The 16,233-nt window shown below is 38.6% G+C and overlaps 1 protein-coding gene and 1 non-coding gene across 2 annotated transcripts in view; one reads left to right on the top strand and one right to left on the bottom strand.

The window, feature by feature from the left end:
* Pi4KIIIalpha (phosphatidylinositol 4-kinase III alpha) overlaps nucleotides 1-16,233 on the bottom strand; it is a 266,913-nt gene that overhangs the window by 168,993 nt on the left and 81,687 nt on the right. The window contains exons 9-12 of the mRNA XM_067159006.2: nucleotides 13,965-14,115; nucleotides 10,385-10,580; nucleotides 8,938-9,124; nucleotides 2,143-2,249 (exon numbers count right to left, since the gene is read on the bottom strand). Coding sequence (XP_067015107.2) covers nucleotides 2,143-2,249; nucleotides 8,938-9,124; nucleotides 10,385-10,580; nucleotides 13,965-14,115 — 641 coding nt within the window. The remainder of the gene's footprint in view (nucleotides 1-2,142; nucleotides 2,250-8,937; nucleotides 9,125-10,384; nucleotides 10,581-13,964; nucleotides 14,116-16,233) is intronic.
* Nucleotides 10,053-10,126, top strand: TRNAL-CAA (transfer RNA leucine (anticodon CAA)). Its single transcript has one exon. It is a non-coding gene; the product is annotated as a tRNA-Leu (tRNA).

Below are 16,233 nucleotides of genomic sequence, written 5' to 3'. Positions count from 1 at the left end.
GTTTAATGAGAACAAGCAAAAGCAAAGTCACCTCCGTACAGGCCATGAAGGCCCTTGGAGGAGTGGAAGGTAAAGGCTTCCACCATTGTTAACCTCGGTACGTGATGGGGTAGAGTGGTTAGCTCTACGCCCGGCTGCCTTTGCCCCCAGGAATTAACCTGGTACTCATTTTTGGTGTAGGATGAGTGAACCTCAGGGCCATATGCACCTCCGGAAGTGGAAGTCTCGTTTCTTAAATTTTACGACTTCCTGATGGGGATTCGAACCCTTGTCCTTCCAGGCGAACCGAGCACGCCTTTACCGCCTCGGCCAGGCAGCCCCTAATGAGAACAAGGCAATTACATATTAATGGGGGGAAGTTATTACCTACAGATATTTACTTTTACTATCAAGATAAAGACCTGCAATTATTATGTTATCGTTGAGAGAGAATTGTCAGCTACACCACACACTAACTGAATACTAAATATGTTGCATGCCTTGTGTACAGCCATCTTTGAGTGGTTAGCACAAGTATGTCTATCTTTTTCATCCACTCTCCTTCTACATGTCAGTCTCACTTGATCATTCCGTTTGGTCCAGTCTTAGATCGAAAGACTAATTTTAATGGTACAAGTCACTTCCTGGTATATTTTCTGGATTTTTCAAGTTTTCCCCGTTTTTCGAGAAAATAGGTACCCTTCTCGTAAAACAAAGCGTTTAGGTGTTAATGGAGACTATTATGAGCATTTAATGAATTAATGTAATCATCTGGGTATTTTCTGATTTACTTATTCATTTAGCGCTCTTTCCAGCTAATTCAATGAAAACATTGTATTATCTGCTCAACAGTTCATTTTAGAAAAAAGAAAATGTTTCTAATAAACATTCCTTAGTTTGAGGGAAACCAGAATGGCAAACTTTCTCCATAAGGGGAAATATTGCCCATTTAAATAGTTTCAAAAGCCCTTTTCACCAGTAACATTTGGAAGACAAAGCATTTGGTTTATCTATTCGTTTTACTTTATCTGTATACAGGGCAGTCGGAAACAACGTAACCGGTATGTGAGAGGTAGAGGGTTGTTCATACTGATAAATAATTCAATATCTCACACCACTGTCATTTTATCAGCTGCTCAAGTTAGCCAATCAGATCGCTTTGGGAGAGAATTGAAATGTGATTTGTAAGGCAGTGCTGCTAAGCCTGTATGTGGCTTAAGAACACCAATCTAAGAAAAAACAGCTCCAGGGGAGGAATTTGAATGTAGACCTCCGAGACGACAGGACTATGCCAAAGTAAGTACGCTACAGCGACACCGGCCAAAACTCGTGGTGTGTTCGCGTTTGATCCTGACTTCTTGGCATGACTCTCAAGCCGGTATTATCCCATGTGCAAATTTAGCAATATTGCTTCGCAAAGCCCATTTGAATTTGCCTGCAACGCAATCTGATTGGCTAACTTCAGCAGCTGATAACATGACGACGAGGGATATCGAATTTTTTTATCAAATTATGTATCAGTATGACTAACACTCAGCTGGCCCCATGGTGTAGGGACAGCATGCCTGCCTCTTACCCGGATGCCCCGGGTTCGATTCCCAGCCAGGTCAGGAATTTTTACCTGAATCTGAGGGCTGGTTCGAAGTCCACTCAACCTACGTCATTACAACTGAGAAACTATCTGATGGTGAGGTGGTGGCCCTGGTCTAGAAAGCCAAGAATAACGGCCGAGAGGATTCGTCGTGCTGACTACACGACACCTCGTAACCTGCAGGCCTTCGGGCTGAGCAGTGGTCGCTTGGTAGGCCAAGGCCCTTCAGGGCTGTAGTGCCATGGGGATAGTTTTATGACCAATACTCTAACGTTAAATGCATCTGGTTCACCTTGTATCAGACCATCATTAGATCAACAGTGGGATGAAGTAGTCTTGAGGAAGTGATAACAGACTCAGCACACAAAGTGTACATCCCTATGAGGGGTTAAGAAGTCTGAGAACCAGTGTGCCTACAGTATCTGAACTGGTTTGCACCTTTTTGCAATTTGTAGGGCTGGATTTGTGAAGGAAGCAGTTTTTGCTTATTCTCTTAGGAACCAACTCACCATTTGACTACAGTTAAAGGAGAATACGTTTATAGAACCACAATTAAATGAGTAATGTTCTACCTGTATTGGTTCTTGCGATCATCAGCAGCTGTCGAGCTGTAGGTAGCATTCCCAGCTTCTACTACAATCATGGTGAACATCCGCATTATTTCCTCGTAGACCTGCGTCTGCAAAGCAACAAGAGACGTCAGAGAGGTTATTGAAATAAGATTAGTATTTATATTGTCTGCACAAGATTTAACTGGCCCTAGCTTTAGTGACGACATGGGAGGGAGAAAAGTGTTACTCTGGTGTTCATTTCCACAATACTGCCAATCAAAGAGTGAAATAAATGGTACAAAATAGTAAATGGTGCTTGGTTTGAACATCATTTACAGTGGGACCTCGATTCTCCCTTTTTGGAGGGACCACGAGAAAAAAAAAAAAAAAAAAAAAAAAAAAAAAAAAAAAAAAAAAAAAAAAAAAAAAAACCCTACAAGGGAAAACAGAAAATTTGGGAATGAATGAACCATCAACAATTTGGCTAAACATCACAAAAAAGAAATATATATACTTATAATCCTACAAACACCGCTAAACCAAACCCAACTACAGCTCCAATGGGCCTTCCACCTACCGAGCAACTGCTGTTCGGTCCGAAGGCCTGCAGATTACGAGGTGACACAGGGTCAGTGTGACGAATCCTCTCGGCCATTATTCCTGGTTCTCTACCCGGGATCGCCATCTCGCCATTAAATAGCTCCTCAATTAAAGGTAATCGTAGAACGAGTGAACCTGGAACCAGCCCTCATATCTAGGTAAGAATGGCTTACCTGGCCGGAAATTGAACTTGGGCCCTCCGGGTGAGAGGCAGGCAAGTTGGACTGCGGGGCCGGCTTCAAACATTATTTACCGGTTCATGACATAAAAATCTCGAAACTTTACATTAAGTTTTACCGGCGAAACTTTGTCAGTTTCTTCTGAACGCTTCTTTCAGTTCAGCAACTTTGATCAGCCAAACTCTTCGAAAAATCTAATACCCGTAACGCCAAGCCAAACAACAATCGACTACAAGTAGTTTTTAATTCTCTAATCGAATAAAATAAAGGACATTGGATACAAAAGTGCCCGACATGACGGCCAAAGCCCCTTTTCTTTAAATCTTCGATTGTAATTTGGTCACCGGTATACTGTTCGCAGTCAGTTTATGGAAATTTTGTACCGCGTAAATTAGGCCCACATCGACTTTTAACGGTTATGTTGAACTCGAGAATATGGTTTCGAATGTAAGTATTGATTGTCAAGTTCTCGAATGCATTATATTCAATTCTGCCCGTCACTAATCACAATCAAATTGGAAAGCGCAAGAATATCATCAAAACTTCCAAATTTACAGTTATTCAGGTCAGTTGGAAAGCTGTACAAGTCGATACGAGTATGAAATGATACAAAGTTTTTAAATGTATAACGTGCACAAATGAAACGACTGCGGTTTTTGTGACATTTTAACACAAAAAGGTGACATTCCCAGTCTTACACCAGGACCAAAACAGTGATAGGCAATCCCAAAACCTACTATGGTTTTATGTATGTAGGCCGTAAGGTGCAACATCTGTTCTGGTCTCGATAACATAATTGTATACGAAAATATTAAAATACTAAATTTGAGTTACTTAAGGAGGAGGAGTTTCGATTCCTGCCTGAAAGCTCTGTGACTATACAGTGCCCTGAGGGAAGTGCCGAAAACCTGTTACTCGGAAAAAGTTATAAAATAAACATTAGCCCTGGACATAATTTAGACTTTTTTCAAATATGAACATTTGACGAAACTCATTCCGTCTTCAAGTAGAGCTGTCGAAATGCGCTCTGTCTCCTTCCAACTGTTGTGGACACTTTCTGCTTTATGATTTCTATTCTCTAAACAATACCACCCGAATGCGATGCTAAGATGGTCCCTTAAGCAAGTTCACTGCCGACCGCTTTTCTGGTATAGTACCTACTTCCTCAAACTACCGCAATGATGAGACGTTGACATCAAGTATCGTAAGTATACTGCAGCCGTCCTTTTGCGAGATACAGTTTCTTGAAAAATGCGTGATCGAGGATTTAGAGTTGATGGGACTGGAATTTCTGGAGGGTTAATACGGGAAATAGTTTCTTCAAGGAATAGATAATGTGGGGTTTTTACTATGTGGTTTAATTAGGATGCTCGTGGGACCGCATAATTCGAATGGATAATACGGGAAAACATAGTTTCCAGGAACATATAATAAGGTTCTACTGTACTTCATACATGCATATTTACTTTATAAATGAAGAGAAAAAAAGAAATAGATGCAAATATAAAAGAAATGCAGTGCTGCAGATATTTGTACTTGTCTTGCATACACTTCACATTTACAGAAACATGACGAAAATGCATTATAATATTTTATTTCTCTTGTTAACCTTCAGAGTGTTATTGACAAAACAGTTCTTCACGAGTGCTACCATGCAGTAATGCTACTGACAGAGCGTCTTTTTTAGGTATAATTCCACTGTCATATGTTTTCTTTTTCAGGTAATTTATAAATTTGTTTATTCATAAATTACAGTAGAAGTCTGCTATAGCGAGTATGGCATATAACGAGAACTCTGCTATAGCAACGATTGTTTTTTGTCCCTTCAAAATTCCTATATTAAACTGTGTATCGTCCTTCGGTTACAGCGGGAGCTCCATCACTGACGCATCCGATATTACGAGTGATTAAGCGCGCACAATTTTTCCGTTACCGATATTTATGCACCCCAGTGATGATATTGCATGCGATCGATTATCTTTGGTATCGTTTCCTCGCTATGTGCACTAGCGAGTTCTCTCGTCGACATTCGAAGGCGATGTCGGAGTCGATTAGTAATACCCATCGACTGCTGTTCCGTAAAGAAAATTCGAAATGAAGGAGAACATATCTTCGTAATAAATGCATAAATAATGTGTCCGATAACGGTTGTTAACTCGATAAAAAATTAAGGCCGACGAAACGACCGCTTAATTTTGAGGCTAAATCCTGCAATTAAGTAAGAATGTGACACACCTCGATATATGGCAGAGTGCTTATTGATTTCAGATGTTAGTTTATATTTTCTCGCGTCTGGTTAAATTACAGAAAGGCTATTATGAAAATGTATAGCGAGAAGGTTATCATTTCTCTACTGGCGCATGAAGTGTGTTTTCATCGTACATATAGTACGGTTAAGTTTGGATAGGTGATACCATTTGAATAAGAAAACTGAAACGTTTGCTACAAAATGCAATCGATCATCTTCAGTACGGTATAGTTTTCTCACTTTGTGCATTTGCAAGCTCTTTCGTCGACATTCAAAGGCGATGTTGGAATTGATTACTAATACCCGTCGACTGCTGTTCTCTAAAGAAAATTTGAAATGAAAGAGGATAGCACGTTTTCATAATAAATGCATAAATAACGTGGCCGATAGCAGTTGTTAACTTGTTAAAAATAATGACTGAAGTAAACGATATCTTGATTTGAATGTTATATAAGGAAGTTAAGTAAGAATGTGATACACCTCAAGATAGGGCAGAGTACATCACAGATTTCAGAGGATATTTCATTTCTTCTCGCGTCTAGTTAAATTTCGAAAAGGCTATTTACATGTAAATTTTTCGCGAGTAGGTTTTCATTTCTCTACACGCGTTTCAAATATGTTTTCATGATACATATACGGTATCGCCGTTTGAAGAAGAAAACTGAAGTGTTTGCCACAGAAACCTCTGGAGTGATACTGTATTTCTCCAAATCCAAGACTTTTTTCTCTCAATCTTGTGCAAAAACTCAAGGGTTGTCTTGCATTCGCGGCCTAACAGTAAGTTAATGGATGCCACCGGCAACTACAGTGGTAACCACGCTGCTTCTTTTCACATGCGCACAAAACTCGTTGACAAACGACCGGCTCTTTACTATAGACTACATTGCTATCTGCGACAATCGGTTGTACAGTGCTTGAGTGTAACGCCACTGGATCTCAGGAAATAGTGAAGAGAGTATGACGTTCTATTAGCTTCTACAAAAACGTTTCTCAAATCTGCAGAAAGGCATTAAAACATACGAGCCTTTGAATTCTTAGAAAGGCCATGACTACTCAGTGGCAGAGTTATAACGCGTCTATTGTACTTGATGCTTAGTAAAATTAAGTTTTATAGACAGCAGGAATATTTTCATGATGGATGGTTGTATTGTAAAGAAATGTGGAAAAGGTATTGCCAGCAAATTTTCAACGGGTTTGAGTCGATATTATGATGCCAATTTTACTGTAAGTTAATGGTTATTAAACACTCATAAATGTAGAATAATTCTGCAGCCACAAGAAAATACGGCATAGGCCTAACTAAAGCCAATATTTGGCTTTAGTGTGAAGACAAAGAGCTAAAAAAATGCGTACTGTACAAAAAATGCATTCAGTGGGCCGCAACAAGGACTCTTTTTAAAGAAGTCGAAGATGAAATTGTGAGGAATGTGAACGAAAAACACAAGGGCAGAATGGCCATACCGTGGCGCAATAAATTAGTTCGTTGACTTTCAACGTCCGCGGTCAGGACTACACATCGCCAGCTGCTGAATTTGGCCGAACCTGGCAAGCGGGACGTGCGTGTAGCGGTAGCCGGTTATATCTGACGCTGAGTAAAAGCAAATACAGTAGAGACAATACGCAACACTCAGCGAGATATCGAGGCACAGCTATTAGAGCTCTCTCTAGCGGGTAGACCTGAGAACTACTGATTCTGTCATAAGAGCACATGTATTTGTGTGTGAAGTTTTTGGTGTTATTTATGCATTTTCAGTGAGTTGACATAATTAAATAGTAGCGTGTGTTATTCCTTGATATCTCCTCTCAACATGAGGGGAAAGGTATGTGCTGTGTTTGGCTGCAGTAACTATGAAGTAGAGAAGAATGTGCCGTCTTCTTTCGCTACACTCGTGACAAGAAAATGTAAGTAATATTGTGTTTGTATATATATATTCTTCCAGTGACAAAGATATTTTTATAGTACTTCATAATTTTCTGACCTACTCGACCCATATTTTAACTGGCTTAAAATATAATACTCATATTTTATTGTATAGTGTAACAGTTAACCTTCAATACCGATGTGTTGTTGTAGGTGTGATCTGTGGGTTTTGAAATGTCACACTTTCATTTGGATAAGGTGTACAAGAAAGAAGGGACGTTATGCTTATATAAGAATTATAAGATCTGTTCAGATCATTTCCAGGCCAGCGACTTTAGAAATCCTCAACTATACAGCCAAGGGTATGTTACATTTTTACTCTAACTGTACGTAAATATTCCTCAAAGCATCACTATCGACATTTTCATACTTTTCTTTCTTTTATCCCTCTTCTCAGAATAAAGTCTGGATTTTATTGATTTTCTTTCTGTTAGTAGGCTTTATGTTAAGAGGAAAATTGTCCAGCTTTTAAATGTTAATTCATTGCATCATGTGTGTAAGGAATGTGCCGATATTTTAATCGACAAGTGTTTTAATGTGATGATACAATGTTTTTTAAATGAGAAAAAAGACAAAGCTAACTGTAAAATTTCAGACAGGAATGCTAAAGCAAAAAAAGTAATGCATAAATGAAAGGTCAAGCCATTTCACAGCAGTCCTTTTCACATCTTGTTTATATGTCTAATTTCAGTCTTTAAATAATAACCTTTTAAATAATTCTTCACCCATTTATCCAGAATTGCTTTAGCAACTTCGAAGTTAATATCTCAATAATACTTTCTTTCTAGACGTAATTTATTTATCCATTTTCGTATATGCATTTCCATTGATATTTGAATTTAGCGTGACTTTTCAGGTCAAGTCACTAAGAGCACCACCATTGAATTTTCTCCCATTTTAACAAGGCAAAATCCGTAAGTGTCGTGTATTGTCTCTACTGTATTCGGTAAAAGTAACAGTTTTATAGACAGCAAGAATACTTTCCTGATGGATCGTCATATTGTAGAGAGGCATGGAACAGGTTTGGCCGGCAAATTTTCAATGGGTTCTCTTCGGTATTATGATGCCAATTTTAAGTTAATGGTCCCTAAACTCGTGGAAATAAAGAAAAATTGTGCCGCCGCAAAAAAAAAAAAAAAAAAAAAAATCGGCATGACGAAAGTTAATGTTCGGCGTCTAAAAATAGTCTAAAAATTCGTAGGCCTACTGTACAACAAAGGCATTCATATGATTTTCCAAAGTACTTTTTGAGCCTGGTTTACATTTTTTGAAGGAAAAAGTGGGGTTCATCTTGGATTCAGAGAAATACGGTACTATCTTTTTTCAGAATAAAATTAAACATACACTTTCACGCAGTATCGGATTTTGAAAAATAACAAACAAGTAAGCTGGTGCGGATATCATCTGCAGAAATGCAAATTTTGAATAAACTTATTGCCGTTTCATACCGATTTTAATGTATTTGGGGGGTTTCCCGACTTTTATACAAAAATCGGATATAACGACAATCCGTTATGGCAAGTAAATTTTTCGCTGTTATGAATTCTCGCTATAACGGACTTCTACTGTAGTTTCAACAGAATGAAGAACCTAACAGTTATAAATCATCAATTCTGGAATAAACGAACAGAAACACTTTTCAGTTTATTTTATGATTACTAAAGGTGGGATTTTAACTTCTCATTTCGGTTATGTCACCAGAGGCTACATCACTATTTAGTCTAGCAAACCAGTCTAAAACAAAGAGCAGTGCCAGGAACTGAACCCAAGCAATCCAGGCAGCAAGCTACATCATGGTAGGGGGCATTGTACAGTAGTTTGAAACACGGAAGGATTAAATAAAAGAAAAATATTTAATTCAAAAATACCTCGCACTTGGATATGATCATGCAGCCCAACTGGTCCACGATGAGAATGTCCAGTGTACTCGGGACGCGGCAAAATCTCTGCTGGAAGAACTGAAGGATTGTCTCGGTAGTCCTTGGAGTGTCCTTCAGGGCTACTGCCACGTGACCCAGCATTATCACGATGTTGGTGGAGATAAGAGAAGATTCACTGTAAATGCATGAAGAAAATTATTACTTCATACAACAAAATTACTGCTCGAACGGAACATCTGACGTCACATCATCAAATTGGTTTACATACATTCAAAACTTAGTGTATCAACATACTGTGCTCATATTGAGGTCTATACCTCAGAAACCAAGAAGAAGAACAAGATTATGATGATGATGTCCGGCTCCATGGCTAAATGGTTAACATGCTGGACTTTGGTCACAGGGCTCCCAGGTTTGATTCCCGGCAGGGTCGGGAATTTTAACCATCATTGGTTAATTTCGCTGGCACGGAGACTGGGTGTATGTGTTGTCTTCATCATCATTTCATTCTCATCACGATGCGCAGATCGCCTACGGGCGTCAAATCAAAAGACCCGCACCTGGCGAGCCGAACATGTCCTCGGACACTCCCGGCACCAAAAGCCATACACCATTTCATTTTTTCATGATGATAATGATAATGGTACCGGGAGGTACACCTCTAAGCTACATATTTAAATGTTGCGCCTAAAAGAACTCCTCTACTGGAGAAATCGTGAACTTGAAACTAGACCTACTTAAACCTTTACTCAGAAGATGTCACTACAGTAATTGGACGTAATTTTCTTATTGTGAAGTTTCATGTACTGTATGAAATTCTACGTGTTTTGTTTACCATTCATCAAGAAGTTTGGACTTTCAACAGAGGTCACTGCTAAAACACTATGATCATGCACCCTGGTGCGAAGTGGAAGAACTTTGATTTGAAGAAGTTTTGTATTTACAAGTTATTTTTTTACTAAATTATGTTCATTTTTGAGTTGTGAAAATTCAATATTCATTGACTTGGCCCTCAACGGGTGACTTAAACGCACTCTACAGTGTGATAGCAGTAGTGCTAGACCTGTAGCTCAGATCCTTTCCAACAGAACAAAGATGGCCTAGGCCACCATAGCTCAATTGGTAGAGCAACCGACGCAAAATCGGGAGGTTGTGGGTTCGGATCCCACTGGTGCCCGGTTGGCCATTTTTGTTCTGTACTTAACATCTCTTCAACACGTACTAAACGTATGTAACACGACCTAACAGGTTGAAAGTCTGTTTCGATGATAACTGACTGGAGTGGTCGTATGTTGGCCATAAAATGTTACAATACAGTACACTTGCAAAAATGAAAATGAAATTCAACTTCTAGCTTTGATGTACAGTAAACAACATATGGCAACAGTTCAAGCAATTTACAAAATTCTATTATTAGTCTTATGTAACTACTCACCTGTCAGCTTTCTCAGCAGTGAAGAGTCTGTTGGACACTGATGCCACTAGAGCTCGCACGCAGTTGGGATCTATACTGTAGGCAGCCTTGAGGGCAATGCAGAGGTTCTCTATTGCAGCGTCCCGCAGCTTTTCGAAGGCAGTCAGCATCGTGGTGGAATGAGCGTTGCTCTCGGACCGCATCTCCTTATCTTGAACTATCACATTTTCTATGCATATGACATAACTCTTTGATTTTATTTCAACACGGGACGGTGGAATCTACTAGAGAAAAGCTGTATAGCAATGAAAACAACAGAAATTCTATAGAAAGAATATTACATACCTGTATTTGAGAACATTAATTATTTTCTTTCAGTTGATCGAACACAGCTTATAACACAGTGGGAGCATTTGAACTAACAAGGGAAGTGTCACACCAAAATCTACTTTGAAACTTTGGCAACATCAATCAATGTGATACAAGGAGACTACATGCGAAAAATCTGCTCCACATTTCCACAGCAAGGTTCACAAATAAACTCCTGAATTATGCAAATAAGCAACAGGAAAGTGATATAGTAAAACTTTGTTAATCCGTACCTCAATAAGCCACACTTTGCTTAAGCCAGAACACAAGAAAAAAGGAAGGGGGAAAAAATAAAAACTTCAGAAAACACAGAATGCAAAGTTTTAAACCATTGCTTACGTGCCATATTTTTGCATGGTGGTAAAACTTAGAATTAATAATTTTTGTGGCATAATTCGCGAACACATTGCTTTGTTAGCATATCTACAAAATGTCAGATTCCTATGACCATTACAGCCCACACTATACTGTGCTGAATACCGCAACTTTAATAATTGTAGACATCCAGTACATACATCTGCTAGAATGCAGCAGAAATTTAAGTCTATATGCTCTGAAGTGGAAGGAGGTCAGACTATATCAAACTCTTTAAAAAGAAAAAAAAAGAAGCACAGATTTGAGCCAATTCATACACACAAGGAAGGCACGACTTCAAAATTTTACAAGCTAGAACAAAATGAATTTAGGCCTACACAGTTCTCTACCATGCATGGAGGTTGGCAGCATGTGACGAAAGGGAGGTCTATCTGATGTACAGAGACTGGCGTCAAGGGGTTGAAGAGGTGCCAAAAATGTATTGATACGACGAAAGCATGTATTTCAGCATCTCTGTTCGTAACATTGCTAAGTTACAAACTTCTTAAAATAATTCACAACACTCATGTATAGTTGCACTATGGCCCTGAAATCTGTTGGCACACAGCAGTGACTCTCATGCTTGTCGACAAGAAAAAACATTGGGTGGCTTGTTCTCAATTCAAATGCTCTCACTTTATAAATGGAAAGTTAAATGACATACAAACTGGAACAAAAAAGAATATTATTAAACACAGAATAACCTGAACCATCCAATTCAATGAACTTCTTTGCATACTTAAATTACCATTATCTACTATTTTTTAACATCTTACCACATTCTTAAAAGAACAAGTACAAGAACAGATTAGAGTCGTTCACTCTTTGGGTTTAAGCGCGCCACCATTGCATGGTGCCAGTGTAAGCTAGAGCAGCTAATCATTCCGCTGACACCTGTTCTTGCATTTACCTATAGTGTATGGGAGAAGCTAAATATTTGGAATGGCAAGTTTAAAGAATATGGACTACAAATCAGTAAAACAAAAACTATTGAAATGACTATCACCAAGAACGGCACCGATGCAAACATTTCAGTGTCAAATGCAACAAGACTTAACGTGATGGCCCCAGCGAATAATAATAATAATAATAATAATAATAATAATAATAATAATAATAATAATAATAATAATAATAATAATAACGAAAGCCCTAAAAAAAAAGGAATTTTGAACAGAATAGAATACATTATTCTGTTTCAAAATACACTTATGCTCCTCATAGGTTCTGTTTTAACAGTACTGGTGTCCCGGGTGACATACTTTAATCATCTGAATTTTGTGTTGCAATAGTTTGACGTACTGTACAAATGTATAAAAGTCCGGAGAAGAAATTCATCCTTGAGACTGGTCGTTGTTGAACTGCAAAACACTTTTAAAGAAGCTTGCTTACTTTAAGTACAAAATACATGCAAGAGATTACACAAAGAACCGAATTAAAATACTCACCATCAGCAGGTATCTGCTACTTCTGCAAATTTGCAAGCAGATTTCCGAGCTTTAAAGCCCCTCTGGATTTCTCTTGTCCCACAGAAGAATCAACACTTCAAGTCAAAATCGTTTACATCTGGCAAGTCGAAAAAATGCCTAATGCCAGGTATTTTATAACACAGTAAAACCTCGTCAAGACGTTTCTACAGGGGACAACAAAAAATGAACGCGGTTAAGAGAGAAAAACGTATTACTGAATATGGGTAGGAATAAAAACTATCCAATGGTGAAATGGAAATAGTAGATCGTTTTTTTTTTCCAGCATGAGGGCATTTTACCGTCGTGTATCCGCGGGTAGCTACAATGTAAACTATACTTACCATTTCTAAAGATGAGAGGAAAGTATTAAAAGGTGTGAAAAACACCAAACAACAAATATGAAAACATATGCAAGGGGGCCAATGAAATTATTAAGGTATTTTTGCAGATCACACTCTTCCTACAACAAATGTTAGTAGAAGCCTTTTATTTTGGAGCAGTAGGTTATTAAACATTATTTTCTGGTCACATTCTTAGACAATGAACTGGAGGTTACACTCGACCATGTGCGACCGGAAAGAATTAGGAGGAGCGAATGTGGCCAACATCTTGAAAAAACTTCGTCCAACTCGAGGGATCGAGTCGAAACACGAAGGTGCTAGTTCAACTTTGACGACCTCTGCACGCTTTAAGATGCGGACGCCAGTCCACTTTCCGACAGATTTTAATTTTGTTTTCATTAGTAAGGACTTTCACGTTTTCTGTATCCATAACTAGGCTATCACAAGACAAATATGCACCACACTAGTCAACTTCACACGATTTGATATACTGTATTGAAAAAGTGGACCCTCTTGTCAATTTATAGCTTATAATTCTGAAAGGAATGCGAAATACAAGCACAAATAGACTTGCTGTATTATTCAGCAATATTGCTGCTAACCGGCAAGCAAAACTGAAAATTCCTGAAGCTAACGGCTTACTCCCTGAAGGTGCAACTTATCCCATGAAGTTCAGGAATTTAAGGCCTTCCTCCGTTACAACGCGACTGTGGCGACGGCTCTTACCCGAGTTTGAAATCAAGTTTGTTTCACATGAGATGACAAATAACATTTTCAGGGCTAGGAAAAATGTGATCGTACTATGTGGTAATAGCGAAAATTTGTGACGCGATAAGTGAGGTATTTTTATATAGATTTAATATTATGAGAAACGGAACTTTGAATTTACAATGTACTAAGCGGGAAAACGTGTTAATGAGGAATGCACTAACGAGGTTTCACTGTGTTCCTATCTACAACCCAGAATGAATGAGAACTGCAGAATCCTCTGCATGCATTTCTTTCTGATCAACCAGATTCTCACAAGTATCAAGCAAGGATATATTGTACAACCAATGAACTGCTTACCTTTAATTTTTATAAGCATATTATCCTTGTTGTCATTGTGCTGGCGATGAAGCTTGAACAAGATCGGGCTGGGAGTGACAAGGAAATCTCTTAGACAGTAAATGGAGGTGCTTGCTATGTTGGGGAACTTCTCTGCCAGTTTACCAAGACCCTGTAATGGTCAGTAAAGCAATGAATCTCATTCTTACCTTCACATTATACAACATTTAAAACTTCCTTGAAATTTTATACACAGTTAGCTAAAAAAAAAAAAAAAAAGTGAAACTATAAACAATTACCTGCCAGTTTCAAAATAATAATAAAATCTATAGGAAGAGGCCATACCGATCAATCCTCTCCTAGAAAAGATCGCAAGCAAGACGGGACTTAAGCTTTCGAAAGAGAAAACCAAGTTCATGATGAACGATAAACACATGGACCACAATTCCTTCATACACAGATTGGACGGATTCAGAGGGTTAAAAAGTTCCCAAACCTTGGTGAAATCATACAAGAGAATGGACTAGAGAAAGCTGCTGTAGACTATCATATTTCAAAAATGGAGAGAGCTTATAGACTGACTAAAAAAACCTACAACAAGAAATGCATCTCGTGGAATGCCAAAATAAGGCATTACAACACTGTAGTAAAAACAGAATGCATGTACGCCAGGGAATGCCTCTCGAATTACAAATTGGAGAAGTTGGAGATCTTACAAAGAAGAAAAATATGGAAAATCTTGGGCCCAATCTAAACTGAAACCGGCTGGAAACTTCAGAACAACAAAGTCTACAAAAATATGGAGAAAATTTCAGAGATCATGAAAAAGAGAAGGTTATCATTTCTTGAACATTTGTAGAGAATGGACAAAACCAGACTAACCGAAAACTTATTCGACTACTTGTGGAACAAGAAGTCGATGACAGTCTGGATTAAGGAAATTCATAAAGATCTAGAGAAGTCAACATTCAGAAAGTTCAGATGTTAAACAGGAAAACATTCGGACCATGATTCAAAATATGGAATGGTTTCAAGTCGAAAGAAGTGCAAAGATGGGGAAGAGCCTGGACGGATGAACAGAAGAAACAGCATAGCGCCCATATGAAGGAGTACTGGTGGAAGAGAAAACTTCATACAACGAAAAAATGAAACTGTAGTGTGATCCTCAGTGGTCAACTCGCAAATAAATAAATTAAAAAAATTAATAATCCTCCTCCTTTCCTCTTATCCAGCTCCTGCTGGGTCAGGGCATTTATGGCACTTCTCCACCTTCCTCTCTCCTTCCACCATTCCTCTTCCATCATTTTGTCCAGGTTTCTTATTCTTGCGCTCATCTTTACCGAATCAATCCACCTTCTTCTAGGGTCCCTCTCGCTCTCTTTTTCTCGAACCTCTCCATCATATGTCTTGGTATTCTTTCCTCCTCCATCCTCTTTACATGTCCAAACCATCTTAGTTTATTCTTAACAATTCTCTCATTTAGGTTTTCCATTCCAACCTCCTTTCTCACTCTGTCTTTCCTATCATACTTGTTTCATTTCACTGGCTTGAATTCTATTCTCCTCCCCACCTGTCACTGTATAGGTCTCAGCCGCCTAAGTCAATATGGGTGCATAATACATTTTGTACATTAACTCTTTACACTTCCTTATTCCAGACAAGTTTTCTTAGACTCTGGTAGACTAGATTGCTCTGTTGCACCCTCTTGCTTATCTCCATGTCCAGCCTTGCATTCTACATTAATTCACTCCCTAGCTATTTGAAACTGTCCACAATTTCAAGGCTTTGACCACCAATTTTCACAACACCTTTCCCTTGTTTTTCTCCTCTTGATATCACCATAGTCTTGCATTTCTCTGTGCTGATTTTCAATTTTCTCTTTCAGTGCATCGAGTTGTTCTTGTACTTCTTTGCTGTTCGTTCCCCAGACGACAATATCGTCTGCAAAAAGTAATAACTTCATCTCCCTATTCCCATATGCTTCCTTTGTCTCCTTTACAATTTCATCCACACCCATTAGACATTCCTGTGTTTTAGTCCAGTTTCATTTCTAAACCATTCCGTCTTTCCAACCGGAGTCCGCACATGATCATAAGTCAAAAATCTTTATCACAGCTGTTCTTGGATCGAGCCACCTTCATTGCATTCAAAAGGCTAGATATACCTTTAGTGAGACATAGGCTCCAACCAGAAGTGGCCACAGAATTCGCACTTGCATCGGTGGCACTTCTACCAGCCATTCGTGGCTCTGCTAAAGCAGGTGAAGCCCTGATTACACACTAGATTTCTG

This window comes from Anabrus simplex, chromosome X (assembly GCF_040414725.1).
Source record: "Anabrus simplex isolate iqAnaSimp1 chromosome X, ASM4041472v1, whole genome shotgun sequence".
Lineage (NCBI taxonomy): Eukaryota > Metazoa > Arthropoda > Insecta > Orthoptera > Tettigoniidae > Anabrus > Anabrus simplex.
The sequence above is the reverse complement of the archived record's forward strand: the minus strand, read 5'-3'. Positions and strand labels throughout refer to the sequence as shown.